Source organism: Xenopus laevis, chromosome 6S (genome assembly GCF_017654675.1).
Source record: "Xenopus laevis strain J_2021 chromosome 6S, Xenopus_laevis_v10.1, whole genome shotgun sequence".
Taxonomy (NCBI): Eukaryota; Metazoa; Chordata; class Amphibia; order Anura; family Pipidae; genus Xenopus; species Xenopus laevis.
This window is the reverse complement of record NC_054382.1, coordinates 88,474,371-88,491,557: the sequence shown is the minus strand read 5'-3', so window position 1 is coordinate 88,491,557 and position 17,187 is coordinate 88,474,371. Positions and strand designations below refer to the sequence as shown.

Sequence of the window (17,187 nt, the reverse complement as noted above, 5' to 3'; positions counted from 1 at the left end):
AACAGTTTATGCGATTGCGCGTGATATTACATTCCCCCGTTAATCTGTAAAAATCACTTCCAAGTGCTAACTGAAGGCCCATATCCCTCAGTGACTACATGTACATCATTTAACAATTTAGAAGATTTACCAGATTACTAGACTAGCTCAAAAATTGTACCAAGGTTTAGTGGCATTGGCCTTGTAATTACGATTTTTGTGCAATTCTCTGTTACCTTGTTGGTATGGTAGTGGACATTTTGGCCTATGTACCCTGTTTAAAAAGGGTTATTTACCTTTCAATAGTTTTTTTACTATGATGTATACAGTAATAATGCAATTGGTCTTCATTTTTTATTTTTTCTGGTTTTTGTTGTATTTTTCTTTTTGTTTAGCAGGTCCCCAGTATAGAATTTCAGCATGTATCTGCAGTACCTATGGTCCAGTTATGGTCTAAACAGTGGTTTGAATAACTGAAATAAACTAGAAGATGAATATGAGAGGAAAGATAAGTAATTTAACATTTTAGCTTTGCAAAACAAGCAAAAAGCATTTTAAATTGCAAGGTGGAAAAAGGACAGAAAAGGAAATAGGCAAATAATTCAGAAACTATAAATAATGAAGACCAATTAAATAATAGACCATTGTATAACATAATGTAAATTACGTTTTAATTGGATTACCACTTTAGAAAGTAAAGTAAAAAAACTGTAAAGCAATATCAACGACTATTTATATTTGTTATTTGAATAAATTTTTTTGGCTAAAACGTAGAGCCCTATTTCCTATTTCAATGCAAAATGTGAATAACTTAATTACATGAAGCAAGCCCCGTGTTTCAGATGTGCTCACTAAAAAGAGCACTGGGTTTTTTCATTTGTAATTGAACAAAAAAAATTAGAGGATTTTCATATTAATATTCGGATTAGTTCCTCGGTTCAATTCATTCATGCTATTTATATTAGGATGTTTTAATAAATAATTTGGCATTTGTGGTTTTTAAGAAAATTTGTTTAATCAAAAGAATGTTGGCCTCCATGTAAGCCTTCAGATTGTTCTTATTTATTGATTTGATTGTATATCATTTCCGTAGATTCTAATGTCTTATTAAATGTATTTTGTAACATTACATATAAAAACATGTGTGGTTGAAAAAAACAGTACTTCAATCATAATTTATAGCATGAGCTATCAAACTTTAACAAGTAATATAATGTTGTGGAAAGAATCAGTATAGTTGTCAGAATCTCTTTGTGGGGGACATTACCCAGCGAGTAAACCAGGCAAATGCTTCATATTGAGACTAAATAAGAACAATGGAAATATAAATCTTATTACCAGATACAAATCAATAGAATATGTTTATAGTTGCAAAATAAATGTGCCATTGTCTTTTGTGTACCAACACTCATTTTCTCTGTATAGAGCTTTTATTTACTTTTGTTTTTAAACATGTGAACATCTCCTAAGCTGTAATGAGTGAGTCTGCATCTTGTCTTTATAAATGCTTTATTGTCTGTAGACAGTTAATTAGTGTGTGTTTATATATATATATATATATATATATATATATATATATATATATATATATATATATATATATATACTTGATAAAGGGCAAGTTCATTGTCCGTAACGTCGCATCTGTGATGTGAATCAATGAATATATCCTTTTTGCAAAGAAAAACCTTAGTGCCGCCTCTTATTTCTAAAGACTTTATACATATGGGGATGAGATGGCGTCCCTAAGGTGGCTGAGCACCATGTCGGTCTTCACTGGTGAGTGTGCTGAGGCGTTCTACTATTTTAATATATATATCCTGACGACGGTTCCTTGTGAGCCGAAACGTGTTGCTACACCATGCACAAATAAAAGATTTGCTGATACACGCTTGATAGCGGCTGCTGTGAGTATATATATATACATATATATAAATATACCGAAAAGGAACGTACAACCATAAAGGAGATCCAAAGGCTGGTTGCCAGTCTTTAAATGTATAAATAATCCGTTCGATGACGGCACTCCATATTCAATCAGGATAAGACAAACAATTCAGTTCCTGTAGGTTTATTAGATGGACCAACGTTTCGATTCCACACAGGAATCTTCGTCAGGGTGACTGTGCTTATATTAGCAAAGTTATCAGAGAAAACCTCTCTATTTCTATTCAGTAACAGGGGCATGTTCATAAAAATGTATATAACACAGTTTATATACACTAAACATCTTCACACTAATGCCATTGTAAGATGTGTAAAATAATGTATTTATTCAGTTGTAATCATTTTACATGTAGCCAAAATTTCGATTCTGATTCATCTCATTGACTTCAAATGGGTCTAGAGTGATGTCAAATTAAATAATTATTATGCCATTAGTTTGGCTTAAAAAAATACACTACGTTATAAATACTCCAGCTGATTGCTATGAGTGGTTAATGAACTTGTAGGGACAGCAAGGTAAAATTATAAATACTTAATTTTAAAACAACTCTAAAACATTTTGTACGGTTTTATAAATAATACCCTTGTAATAAAAAAAAAACAGATGATACATTTAATATCTTGTTCAAGTGCTATTAATTTAAATATCTTTTCTTTACTAAAAAAGGTTTGATCTGATTCAGGAATGACAGTATTAAGCCAAATAATATCAATAAATTAGTGGTCAATTAAAAATACTGTACATCCTTTAAACAAAGAAACAAAAAAAATTGCCATGTTTACAATATAGCTATTTGTCAATCTCTTTTTTGAAGGAACAGTAACATCTTAATTTTTGAGTATTTTATTTTTTGGTATAAGAAACAGTAAGGGGCCCATTTACTTAGCTTGAGTGAAGGAATAGAATAAAAAAAACTTCGAATTTCGAATGTTTTTTTTGGCTACTTCGACCATCGAATTGGCGACTACGATCGAACTAAAAATCGTTCGACTATCCGACCATTCGATAGTCGAAGTACTGTCTCTTTAAAAAAAAACTTTGACCCCCTACTTTACCACCTAAAACCTACTGAGGTGCCATTTTAGCCTATGGGGAAGGTCCAAGGTAACAATTTTTAGGTAGAAGAAAACTCGTTTGATCGATGGATTTTTAGTTTGATCCTTCGATCGAGCTATTTGCGGTAAATCCTTCGACTTCAATATTCGAAGTCGAAGTATTTACATTCGGCAGTCGAATATCGAGGGTTAATTAACCCTCGATATTCGACCCTATGTAAATCTGCCCCTTAATCTATTTTTTTTCAGAAAAGTTGTTTTCACAATAATAGTGATTGCAATCTAGGTTTTAATAGCTAGTATACTAGGCCTTGTTTGAGATGCCAAATGCAGTGTTCAAAGTGCAAAAAGGCTGCAGTAAAACCATAAAAAAACGCTTAACCCATAATAATTTGAAATTCATGTAATATTGAAAATATATTTGTCAGCAAATTATTAAAATTATTATTATTAAATATGATGATGATTATTATTATTATTATTATTATTATTATTATTATTATTATTATTATTATTAAAATAAACATGCAAATTACTTTTCATGAATAAACAATACATACTCTGGATTTTTAAATGATAGAATGAATTCTGTACTGCAGTTCTGACTTACACAGAACTAGCTAGGAGCTTGAATGGACAGAACATGAATAGAGTTAAAGATGCTCCTATAGAGCTCATGTTATCTTATATTTCTTTGATATTTCATAACTAAAATCACATTTTTCAATAATGTTTTTGTTTTGTTTTGTTATTCATTTTCAAACCATTGCAATATTGTGTCAAAACACTTGAGATAATGGCACTACTATTACTCTGTGTTTCCACAAGTTTAAACATATTCTATTGAAATTGGCTATGGTATCTGTAATGTTGATTAATATTCCCCTTGATTTGGAGATACAGTACTTTGCTTGCCTTGTTCTGTTACTTAGCTATCCTATATTTGTAAGTATAACCTTCTCTTTATTGTCCCATACTTTTGGAGGATAGTAAATATTTTCCCAATAGTTACATAGCCTCTGTGCACACCCTGTCAGTTACCCAGTTACCCACAGCACAAGATAAAACTTTACCACTTCTTCAGTAGCAGAGATTTCTCAACAGATTTGCAGCACAGACTACAACTTGTCTTGTGAATCCATCAGAAGACATTACTCCTATCGCACAATGGTTTCAGTATATCAGCAGTAAAGCAGATGCACTCAGGGATCAGTGATTGCCTTGGAAGGCATAATTATACATAAACACACAGTGCCCCAGAAGATGCAGAAAGGGTCTACTTATAAATGTATACCCCCTTGAAGTTTACTAAATAACACTAGTATGATGATGTTTTTATTTATTCTTGTTAAAGTTTGATATTTAAGACCATTATTAAAGACTTTTGGAGAACTGATTTTATTTTGGTGATGTTCCTTTACCACACCTGTTTTTGTATATATTGTTACAGGATTCATTTATCATGCTGGATGCAAATATGCTGGCAAATTGTTCTGGATCAAGTTGCTGGTATGTACAGAGCATTTAATATGACATGTTATTCTTGCTACACTGCAGACTCTCCATTGGACTGTGCTTGCATCTTAGCTTTTGTCTGTTTTTTTATGTCTCTTTGCCAGGTGTATTTGGACAGGAAAAATGTAATTTCTCCTGTCTGTCTCCCTCTGTCCTTCTCCCACCATAGACAGAGTACCGTGTTATTTTGTTTTATGCTTTGATTCATAAGGTTTTATAGCTAGCAAATATTTGAACGTGAGATGCTACTTATTATTATCTGTATATTTATATTTAGATCCTTTTGAACATGTTTCATCATTGTTGACAGTATAAATTGAAAATTATTAAAAAAAAACAAAAAACACACCACAAGCCTATATAAATGCATTGGTTGTGGCGTAAACTGTTTAATTAATGTTTTAAATAGTTGTCTTCTCACATTTGATAAACATATAGCAGCAGATTTATTAATCAGTGCTGTATATTTTACAGGTTGTACTGGTGCAAACTGCTTGTGGATGGGGTTGCTTTTACAATCATGGCAATATAAAATGGCTGTGTACTTGGCCATGGAATATTCAGTGCTATCTATCTACAGTTTCTGTTTTCTATTTAGATTCTTCATCATATATTATTCATATATTATTCATGAAGAATTTTACCTGGCAATGTTAAAAAAATGCACAATTATTGTGATTTCAGATAATCCATTTCTTTCAGTGTAACTAGCTGACGCTAAGCCCCTCCACAGAAAACATTTTGGAGAGGGCCAGCACACACAGCAACCAGCATGCATCTCAATGCCCGTCTGACCACCTGCCCTCCCTCCACTCATGAACCTTACTCGTGCACTGAGGTGGGTGCACATATTTTAAGATTGAAAAATCACTATGGAGGGGGGATTTATGTGTAGCAGACCCCATGGTCCTGGATACAAATGGCCTGTAGATGTTACTGTGCTTAGACATACTGTGCATACTTCCTGGTAGCTTAAAAGTGAAAGTGAAAGCTTACTGTTGTGTAATGCCTGCATGACTCTGCTAATAAAGCACTGTTATACTCTACTCATCCTCGGCTAACCAAAACATAACAAATGGCAATAAGGATGGCTCTTCTACCTCTGCAGCAGCCTGCACCTTTTTTTCCAATCCCTGTGCTTGGTTGCTTGCCATTGACTGTACAATTTGAATCCAATACTGCAAAATGTGACTTTTACATTGTGAATAAGGGTACTGCTATATTTGGAAGGAATCTCTTTGCTGCATTAAACCTACAATTAGTTGATGGTCTCATTACTACAGCACCAGTGCCTGCCACACAGCCAGTGTCTAAAATTTCACCACAAAGCAACACTTCACTGGGTTGTGCAAAGAACTTTGTACACAAAGATAAGTGGAGAGCAGATGTAAAACCAGTACACCAGAAATTGAGGCAATTGCCCTACTCTATAAGGGAGACTGTCTCACAGGAACTAAAGAAACTGGTAGAGCAAGATGTGATTGAAAAATCAGAAACCTCTGAATGGGGTTCACCAATTGTTGTAAAAATTAAGAAAACTGGAGGTATTCGATTGTGTGTTGATCTTCGTGAACCTAATAAAGCAGTTGTTATGGATAATCATCCCTTGCCACACAAAATTATTTTCTACTCTGGATCTTCAGAGTGCTTATCATCAAGTATTACTGCATGAGGAAAGTAGAGACCTCACTGCATTTATCACCCATGAGGGTTTGTTTCGGTTTAAGCGTGTACCTTATGGACTGGCTTCAGCACTGAGTTGTTTTCAAAGACTGATGTCTTCTATACTCCATGGCATACCTGGTGTAGAATGCTACTTGGATGATATAATTGTCTACGCTCCAACTATGGATCTTCATGACAAGTACCTAGAAAAGGTTCTGAAATGCATTGATTCTGCAGGACTGAAACTGAACCTTTCCAAATGCCACTTCAGACAAACTCAGCTTTCATTTTTGGGTCATATAATCTCACAAGATGGATTACTGCCTGACCCTGACCATGTCAACGCTGTTACACTAGCACCTCCTCCATGTGATTTCTAAACCTTACGAGCTTTCTTAGGTCTTACTTCATGGTATTCTAAATTTATTCCCAACTATGCTTCAGTTGTGGAGCCACTTAGAGCACTATTACGTGGAACTTTAAGTCTGGTGTGGTCAGAGTCTGCTCAACATAGCTTTGAAATAGTGAAACAGCTAATTGTGAACAGTCCAGCGCTAGCTTTATTTGATCCTGCACTACCCACTATGGTTACTACAGATGCTTCAGACTATGGCGCTGGTGCAATTCTCACACAGATCCATGCTGATCTTACAGAGACAACTGTTGCATTTGCATCCAGAACACTTACAGATAGGGATGGAGCGAACTGTTCTGCGGCGAACTTGTTCGCGTGAACATCGGCTGTTCGCGTCCGCCGCAAGTTCGCGAACGTCGCGCGACGTTCGCCAATAGGCGTTCGCGTCAAAATCGTTCGACCATTCGACCATTCGATCGCTAAAATCGAACGATTTTCGTTCGATTCGAACGAAAATCGTTCGATCGAACGATTAAAAATCCTACGATCGTTCGAATCGAACGATTTTCGGATGTTCGAAGTTCGCGAACAGTTCGCGAACTGTTCGCATTTTTTGCCGGTGTTCGCGAACGGCGTTCGCGAACACATACTCGGCGGTTCGCTACATCCCTACTTACAGAGACAGAGCGTAAGTATTCCACTGTTGAAAAAGAAGCTCTAGCATGTGTTTGGGCAACAGAAAAATGGAGAACCTACCTATGGGGTAGATAATTTACCTTATGCACTGATCATAGCCCTTTAACTACACTGCTTACAACAAAGGGACTAGGAAGAGCTGGAATGCGTATAGCTAGATGGTCAGCAAGGCTACTGAATTTCAACTACAAAATGCAATACAAACCAGGTTTGAAAAATGTTACTGCTGATTGTTTGTTTACCTGCAGCTGCTGATACACTGGATGACGACATTGAAGTTGTAGCATTGACTGATTTACTGTCAATTACAGTTACAGCTGCTGATTTTAAGCAAGCTTGCCTCACATGTCCAATTCAAGTAAAACTACGGGACATCTTACAAAGTAAATGGCCATATGCTGAGAAGAAACTCAGTCCTGATCTTCAACCTTACTACAGGATTAGACATGAGCTGTCCTTAGTAGATGACTATGTTGTCCGTAGGGATGTCGCGGAATGTTCGCCGGCGAACTTGTTCACGCGAACATCGGCTGTTCGCGTCCACCGCAAGTTCGCGAACGTCGCGCGACGTTCGCCAATAGGCGTTCGCGTCAAAATCGTTCGACCATTCGATCGCTAAAATCGAACGATTTTCGTTCGATTCGAACAAAAATCCTTCGAATCGAACGATTTTCGGATGTTCGATGTTCGCGAACTGTTCGCAATTTTTGCCGGTGTTCGCGAACGGCGTTCGCGAACACATTATAGGCGGTTCGCTACATCCCTAGTTGTCCGTGGAGCTCATCGTTTACTGGTACCAGAGACCTTGCAAGAAAAGCTCATACAACTTGCACATGAGAGTCATCAAGGAATTGTATGTACAAAACAAAGACTATGAGAACTATACTGGTGGCCAGCAATGGATGCTGATGTGGTAACTGCCATTTATTCTTGTGTTACTTGTCAGAATCATGACAAAACATCTATCGCACATACACAACCACTTCAGCTAGTACCATTCCCTGATTCAGCATGGGAAAAACATGCTATTGATATTGTCGGTCCTTTTACAGATGCTCCTATAGATTGTAGATTTGCTATAACCTTGATAGACTATTACAGTAAATGGCCTGAAATTGCATTTGTTTCTCATATAACATCAGCTACAGTAAAAACATTTCTGTCTACAGTCTTCAGCAGAGAAGGTAATCCAAAGGAGTTAATATCAGACAATGGACCACAGTTTGTCTCATATGAATTTGAATCCTTTCTGAGAGAGAGGAATATTGTGCATAGGAAATCTTCAGTATATTACCCACAAGCAATTGGAGAAATCGAGCGATTCAACAGAAGTCTCAAAGAAGCATTACAGACAGCAAATCTAACTGGGAAATCTTGGAAAGTATTTACAACAGAGTTCCTACAGAGAAACGCGGCATGCAACAACCCAATCATCTCCAGCTGAATTATTACATGGCAGACAGATACGCACTAAATTACATGTTGCAGACATCAAACTTCCACAAAATACTGTGCCTACAAAATCATCTGCTGCTGACTAGTGATGGGCGAATTTATTCGCCAGGCGCGAATTCGCCGCCAGCAAATAAATTTGTGAAACGCCCGCGAAAATTTGCGGCAAAAATTCGCCGGCGTCAAAAAAAAATTTTTCCGAAAAAACGGACGCCAGCGACGAAAAAACGGGCGCAGGCGTCAAAAACGAGACGCCGGCACCGTTTCGCGAATTTTTCGCCGTTTGGCGAATTTCGCGCGAAATACGCAAATTTTTAGGCGGAGCGAAACGGCACAAATTCGCCCATCACTACTGCTGACATTGTGAAACGTCAACAGGCCAAATGCAAGGCTTATACTGACAGGAAATGTGGTGCAAGAGAAGTGTTCTTTCAGCCTGGATCTTTAGTCAGAATTAAGAAACCAGGAATGCTGAAACAAGGACAATCTAAATTTACTACACCACTTAAAGTGAGACGCCAGCGATGACCATACACATATGAACTGTCTGGAATGCATATGGAATGCAAGTCGGTTTGCTCTTGTTAGATATGATTTTGGAGAAGCTCCATTTGATGAAGGACATTTCCTACTCCTGATGTCAACTGCAATAGGCCTAAAGAAAGTGAACCTATAAGGCGTACTGAGAGACTCAGAAAACTACCTGCATGGACCAAGGACTTTGTGATGTGAAGAATGTATAGTATTGTTTTAAAATGCATACTGTTTAATTGTTGCTGTTTATTATAGTTGTCCAAATGCTTTCTTACTATAGGGGGAATATGTGGTGTTTAAACAAATGGCCTATAGATGTCACTGTGCTCAGACATACTGTGCATAATTCATGGTGGCTTAAAAGTGAAAGCTTACTGTTGTGTAATGCCTACTTGACTCTGCTAATAAAGCACTGTTATACTCTACTCATCCTCGGCTAACCAAAACATAACATATACATTGTTCCTGTCTCCTATTAGACACTATATAATTACTTTGTCTATACTTTTCATGAACTTCCTTTTTTTGCCTGTAACTTGGTGTTTTATGTTTTACATTGACATTCTCCCAAGACTTTTGTCTTTAACTTGTATTTTTTGTCTAATTAGGCACATATTTGTATACTGTATTTAGAATTTATAGATTAAGGGAGTTTAAGTCAAATTTTTTCTAGTTGGAATTTTAAAGGGGGAAAAAAAATATTTCAAGAAAAAAACCCTTCAATTTTTCGAGATTTATTATACCCCAAGGCTCTAAAAGTCCGGATAAAAAAGTACTCCATCTCAAAGTCAGTGGCAGATGTCCCTTTTACAACTGGAAGATATCATGAGTTTGTACTGAATCTGATTTTTTTGGTAATCAAATCTGAAAAAAAACCCTTACAATTCTGATTTTTTTTCTTGATTTATTGCGTCTTTTCCCACGCCAGATGTTTTCGAGTTAATTTATTGATAAATGAGGTAAAAATTTGGATGGGCGTTTGGTTACTAAAATAATGAGAACGTTTAGGATTTTAGTAAATAATCCCCTAGATGTTAAAATGGCACATTAGTCTGCACACTTCCCTAGGTGGCAAGTTCACATAAAATGCAGAAGGACTACCTATACACTTGTCTTAGGAAGCAATTTTATTCTAGTTTTAACAACATAGTATGTTGTTTTCCAAAGTATAATGTCCTAACAAATATTCACTTTTTGTTGTATAAAAACCTCGATGATGCATTTGCTAAGATAAAAGAGCATCAATCCCTCTTGAGAGATAATGCACCATAGCAAAATGTATTATACCATAATTTCTATAACTCAAAGCTCAGGGAGCATACTCATTAAAGTCTTAACCTTCTGAGCAATGTATTCATTATTGTATACAATTGTAGTCAGAAATCACCAGACACACCACCAGATGACCTCCACATTTACTGTATGTACTAAACCCAGCAGGTTCTATCTAGTGAAGTGCTGCACTAGTTATTACATTCTGATTGCACTCAGCATATGTAATTCTGTTTACATGCTGGGGTCTCATAGACCATTCTGAGAGATGTGTGCCTTCCCTTTAGTTTTTTCCCAGACACTGTGCCACAAGATGGATACCAGTGTCCTCAACAGGTAAAGAAAAGTTTTCAGTGCACTAATTGTGCTAAAATGGTTCACATTTCACATTTAAGTCTTTAACTTGTATACAAAACATAACAACAAATCTTGTTGTGTGGTGTGAGGTGTGTCCGATTTTTATTTATATGACTTCTGTTTGGTGCATGCGCTGTGTGGATTGTGTGGTGTCTAGACATGGGCTGGTCCTCTGTAAATGTGCACTCTAATTGATTGTGTGGGTTACACATGCACACTATCCATTATCATCAGCGAAGACATTTTAGTTTAGGGAATCTTGCACCACATATGTTCTCTGCGCTGTGTGCCAATTATCCGTAAGCAAATTGTGACTAGCAATGTAGTATCTCCTGAACAGCGAGGCAGTGTGTATTTTAATGGATTTTTGGATTTGATTGTGATAGTGTTGAAGCATGGTGGGCTTGACTTCTGATGAGCTGTGTTGATGCCTACTAATTTTTAAGTGCAATTTATTTTAATAAAGATTACTCTAGGGGAGTGCACCCTTCTTTCACTTTGTTTTGTTAATAATGTACTGTTTACCTGCACTTGTGTTTTTGCTTCAGAAACAAATCTTAAGTTTATATAAACATGCTGCTATGTAGCCATGTGGACAGCCATTCAAGCATAGGATTCACAGCAGATAACAGATACTTTCTGAAGAATCCCATTGTGTTCTACAGAGCTTATTTGTTATCTGCTGTGTATTCTGTGCCCCTTCTCCTTTTTCAGCTTTGAATGGCTGCCCCCATGGCCACACAGTGTCTGAAACAAACAGTTGTTCCAGTGCAGTACAATAGTATATTACATGCTCATTACTTTAAAACACTTTCATCTTTTGGTGTTACTGTTCCTTTATTGCTACTACCCATATGTGCCATTCCACAAAGGCACTTAAATATGTAGACATCACTCTAACCATTACAAGTGGCATAATCACTAAGTTGGTGTCATGTCAGATAATTAGACATCCACAAAACATACAAATATAATGGCAAAGAAAGGGGCAACATGTATCCCCTGACTGAGCTTTGTCTCTGCCAACAGTATGCATCTTCAAACCTGAAGTACTGTAGTTTTTCTGTAGTGAGTCCATAAAAATAAGGCAATTCTGGAGACAGTTCCAGTAAAGCTTTCTCAAGATATCATATCCCCTTATGCTATGGAATTAATGTACTGTATACAAGCTTTGTATTTCAGTACTAGCTAGCACAACATTTTCCTTTAGTTTTAGTTATGTCTCCAATCTAGATAGAAGGTCATTAGTTTAACCACATATGTAGATTATAGAAATACAAACAGAAACTTTAGCAGGGGTTTTAAAATGGACTCAGTGGCAGTGCTCAACACTATTGGCTGATATAGTTAAGTATGCATCATTAGCCATGGCATTGCCTTGGTTACCATTGCTTGCTGGAATAGTAGAATTAATAGAGACCATATAAATATATGTGAGGCAAGACATGCAAATGAGGGATTTCTCCTATTTATTTTTGTATGTAATTTTTTCATACACATTGTTCAACAGGGTTTAACAGAACAAGACTAACTTCAAGGCATTTTTATGCCATAGATCACAGGTATTTCTGGAAAGAGAAAAAATGGAAAGAAGGAAAAATGGTAGTTTATCTTGTCAGGAGTAGCCTTAAGAGATGGGTGCTGGCTAGGTTGTATGGACATATTCTAATTAAGGTAAGAAATGCATAGATTAGAGGAAAAGATATAGGTAAAAGTAAGCTGTGTGCAAAGAGAACCCGCTACTACAGATCAAACACAGGCAATTGCAGAAACCGTTAAACATATGCAGTTTTATATTTCAATTGTTAGGTATTTCATTTCATTTTCACTTATGCATTTCAGGGAAACAAAACATTTGCCATCAGTAACCATTTCTATTAAAGTTAGTATGTATTTCATGAAAACATTCCAACACAAGAATTCCTCTGCCCAAAGCTGTGCCCAGTAGATCAACAGTTGGACCATGGCTTGGGGTAGTGATGAGCAAATCTGTGATGAGCAAATCTGTGATTCACGAAACGCATTGAAGTCAATGGGCAACAAAAGTATTTTGACACGCACGACAATTTTTAAACGCGCGACTATTTGGTCCAAATGCATTAAAGTCAATGGGCGTCAGAAGAATTTTGATCCGCGACAATTTTTATGTGTGTGCCAATTTTAACAAGAGCCAATTTTTTTGATGCTGTAGATTTTTCGATGGCTAATTGTCGCCGCAGTTTTGCAAATTAATTTGCTTGCGGCGAAATGCTGCAAATTCGTGTCTGGCTAATTTATTCCCCCCATCGCTAGTTTGGGGTTTATGTTTTACCAGAATAAAAAAAATTGATTTCCTCGCTGCTACTGACCGACAGTGACCGTTTATTGGTGCTAAACATTAATGGTAGGGATCTAGAGATACCATAAAATGTGTATTTTTTCCACTTCAAAATGGATCAAGGAGAGGGAAGGGTAGAACTACTCTAGGAGCCTAAGGGGGTTCCTAATGGTTCCTAAGAGTGAGCAATACCCTATCATGGTTACCTTCCCAATCTATGAAATACTGTATGCCAGTGTAAAAAATATATGTGTTTATATTTATTTTTGGAAGTTCAGCTTTGTATATATAAACCCAGCTGGAAAGGCTCATGTCTAAAGGTATGGGGCTATTTTCCCTTTTAACACCAGTATTAAAACAGCTTTTCAACCTTTCAACGTAACACAGAATTTTACATTGAGCTGCAAGCTTGCCAACATGTATTAGATAACTGTATCTTTTGAAAATTCAGTTCTTGATAAATCGGCTTCTCAGTGTGATCTTATATTACATAGGTTGGTTTTAAAGTGGCGATAACATATAATTCCCCTCAGTTTGTATTACAAATAACAGAGAACAGAGATTGCTATCTGCTATGTTCAGAAATCATATTGAAAACCTAGGCCTCCATCTGTAGGCATGCACATTTATTATAATGACTTGCAGATTCTTATTAACTTAATATGTGTAACATTTTCCTAAGGAACATCAGTGCTACAAGTTACAGCAACAGATGCAGATGATCCAACGTATGGAAATAGTGCCAGAGTTTCCTACAGCATTATTCAAGGTCAGCCCTATTTTTCAGTGGAGCCAAAGACAGGTACTGTAAGTTTAACAAAGATTCTGCAATTTTGTTTTAAGTTTTTGTTATATTTATTGGTACAAAATAAATAGATGTGTACAGCTTGTGTACCTTTGCCTAATATAAAGATTATTTAATACCTTTTTATATATACAATATTTGTCAGTTGTTTGATGTAATGATAAACAGTAAATGTTAAAAAAAAATGTCAAACTATGCATTGAGCATATTTTTATTTGCTGTATAGATGTGGATTTATTTTCTAAATGTCAGTACAGTCAACACAGTACAGTGTGTTCAATAAAGAACTACATTCAACTGAACTTATCATTTAATGATGATTCCTTTGTGATTTGGACAGAAGCAAAGAATACTAATTGTTTGAGACCCCTGCTTTAAAATGACTACCAACTGCGGGCCTGTTGAATTTCTTGACTTACGTATGCATAAACTGACAGCAGATTTATTCATCATTAGTCTGCATTATTATTTCTGAGTTTGTCGAATATACATACCTAAAATATCCTGATCATGTAAAGAAACAACTAGTTTTATATGAGCAGAGTAGAAAAACAGTAATATCAGATCAAATGATCAAATTAATTATATCTATATATATATATATATATATATATATATATATATATATATATATATATATATATATATAAATAAAGAATAATGTGTTCGGTATTGATGTTACTGGTCCTTTAAAGTATATAATCTTATAAAAGATATTATCTAGAATTCTCAAACCATTTCAGTGGTTTCAAACTGATTGGCTTTGCTCTGAGATGTATGTGAAGTATTTGTTGTATGTTAATTTCTTGTTAGAATTTAGAGTTAATATTCTGTCCCTCACTGTGATTAATTATTTACACATTAATAACTTTATCTTTAAATGTGTTTGCTAGTCCAGTAAGAAATACACTGTAAGAATTTATATCTGCGCAAACTAACTGTTTTAAATGTAAAGTATAACATATTTTTGTGTTGAAAGTCACATTGAAAATAATAAATTGCTGGCAAAGAAATTTAGCTCATTACATTCAACTTTTCTGACACCAAAGCAGAGCTGTCATTTCTACAAAATCATTTAAACTATGAGTAATATTTCTCTGAATAATGACACTTTTTTGTGGTATCTTCAGAAATTAGTTCAAACAAGGTACTGTACTGGGATAACAGAGTTCCACCAGCTATTATATTTTGCCAGTTAAAAAAAAGTTAAAAATGCTCCAGTTTAGTGGTTGTTAGGTGACTTCTGTTGTAAAAAATAAAATTTAAACTACGCATACAGGATATTAAGGAGCAAAATGTGTTCATAAGGCTTTTAAATAGCTCTTGGAGCCTTTATTTGATATCAAGTGTCAGGCAAAAATTATTTACTGTTCTCTGGACTTTGTAGAAGAAGTTACATTAGCTATGAAAATACAAAAGGGCTGTGGGGACACTCCAAAGGGGTTATTTATCAAAGGTCAAATTTAGAATTTATGTGATTTTTTTTTTACTAAAATAAATTCGAATGTACTCACAACTCGAATGGGAGGTTATTTATGAAAAAAACTCGAATGTTTAATATTCGATCGACTAGTCCCGACCCAAAAATTCAAGTCTTATTCAAATCGAGTTTTCCTCTGAAAAAGAACTTGAATGCCAGGAAGGCAATTACATATTACATATTCACATGGTTCAAGGGAAGTGTGGCATTGACTTGCAAATGAACTTGGCAAGTTTTAGGTGGCAAATATTCGAATTAGAACTGTTTCCATGGTCGAAGGCTGATAAATTTCACATTCAAATTTACATCAGAGTTTGTGATTTTAAATTTGAATTTGTGAGTTTTGACATTAAAAAAATTCAAAAATTCATTTACCATTCGAACCTTAATAAATCTGTCCCCAAGACCCAAATTTAATCCTTAAAAAAATAGAGGATTGCTTAATGGGCATTCCATGGCGCATTCTTTAAATTTTCAAATACATTAGTTTTTAGGTTTTGGTTTTTGATCATGGTTTTTTAGCATCTGAACAATACACAAAACAGAATAGTACACCTATAATATGATTATTAGTTTCCTTTAACAATAGTTTTCTGTACAAATGCAAGAATATCTAAATATTTCTGATTGCCATATGACAAAAAAAAACTTTGTCATGCCACTGTATGCAAAGTAATTTCTTTGATTAATTGTTAATTTTGTACAATTTAATACAATAATTAATGAAGAATTGGTCTGTAGGTATTATTCGAACTGCCTTACCTCATATGGACAGAGAAGCCAAAGATCAGTATCTGCTCGTAATACAAGCAAAGGACATGGTGGGACAAATGGGAGGATTAACAGGAACAACTTCTGTAACAGTAACACTTACAGACGTCAATGACAACCCACCAAGATTTCATCGCAGTAAGTCTCTCTACTTCCTTGACTTACTGATATTTCTTTAGTACATCATATAATATACTTTTAAATTGATGTAGACTGTGCGTGATTGGTCTTCATGATTTTAACATTTTCGTTCTGAATCCTATATCCTAGGAACGAAATACTTAATAGCAATTATGGAATCGACAGGACAATATTTTTGATAATTTAAAAAAAATTAAATGAATAAATAAAAACTTTTAAAAAATTAGCTTTGCGCTGTATGATCTTAATTGTTATTTGTATCGCCACTTTCAACAAAATTTCAGTAATTTCAAATTAGTTATTTATGTTGTAAAAGTGCTTTCATGTCTAAGCATGTTTGTTTCCTCAAACATGCTTAGACATGCCTTTGTTTACAGTAGGTGTAAGAAGCAAACATCAAGGAAAAGGAATACATGCCTTCTGTATAACATTATAAGAGTTATCTGGGTTACTGGATGTGGGCAAATATACAATTGTTTTCATTGCAATGGCCCTAAAAAGTTTTAAGCCAAAGCATCTCTAAAAGGTGTAAATCAATGTAGGTATGGGGCACATGCGCATATTGAGCTTTTCCCCTGGCGTGCTTTTTATGCAAATGTATGTGACATTACATGCATGCACATAATGATAGAAAGCTGTTGCACCAATTATCTGTGTCACAAATGGCTGCTGACACTGGGAGCTTCCTCTAGTTGCAGGCAGGCTAGTACTTGTAGGCAGGGCTGTATTTAGGTCTGATGCCACTCTAGGCACCAGACCTAAACCTGTCCCCTACATGCTTGTGAAATCAGTACGTCACCCGATGTGTGTGTGAATGACGTCACTTCCGCCAGCCAACCTGGCCC

The 17,187-nt window shown here is 35.6% G+C and overlaps 1 protein-coding gene across 2 annotated transcripts in view; it reads left to right on the top strand.

Annotated features, from left to right (window-relative positions):
• Positions 1-17,187, top strand: part of LOC108695235 (cadherin-7) — a 116,181-nt gene that overhangs the window by 65,993 nt on the left and 33,001 nt on the right. For both annotated transcript variants that reach the window (XM_018223618.2, XM_041567784.1), the window contains 2 exons: positions 13,828-13,947; positions 16,172-16,339. In XM_018223618.2, the coding sequence (XP_018079107.1) occupies positions 13,828-13,947; positions 16,172-16,339 (288 nt within the window). The remainder of the gene's footprint in view (positions 1-13,827; positions 13,948-16,171; positions 16,340-17,187) is intronic.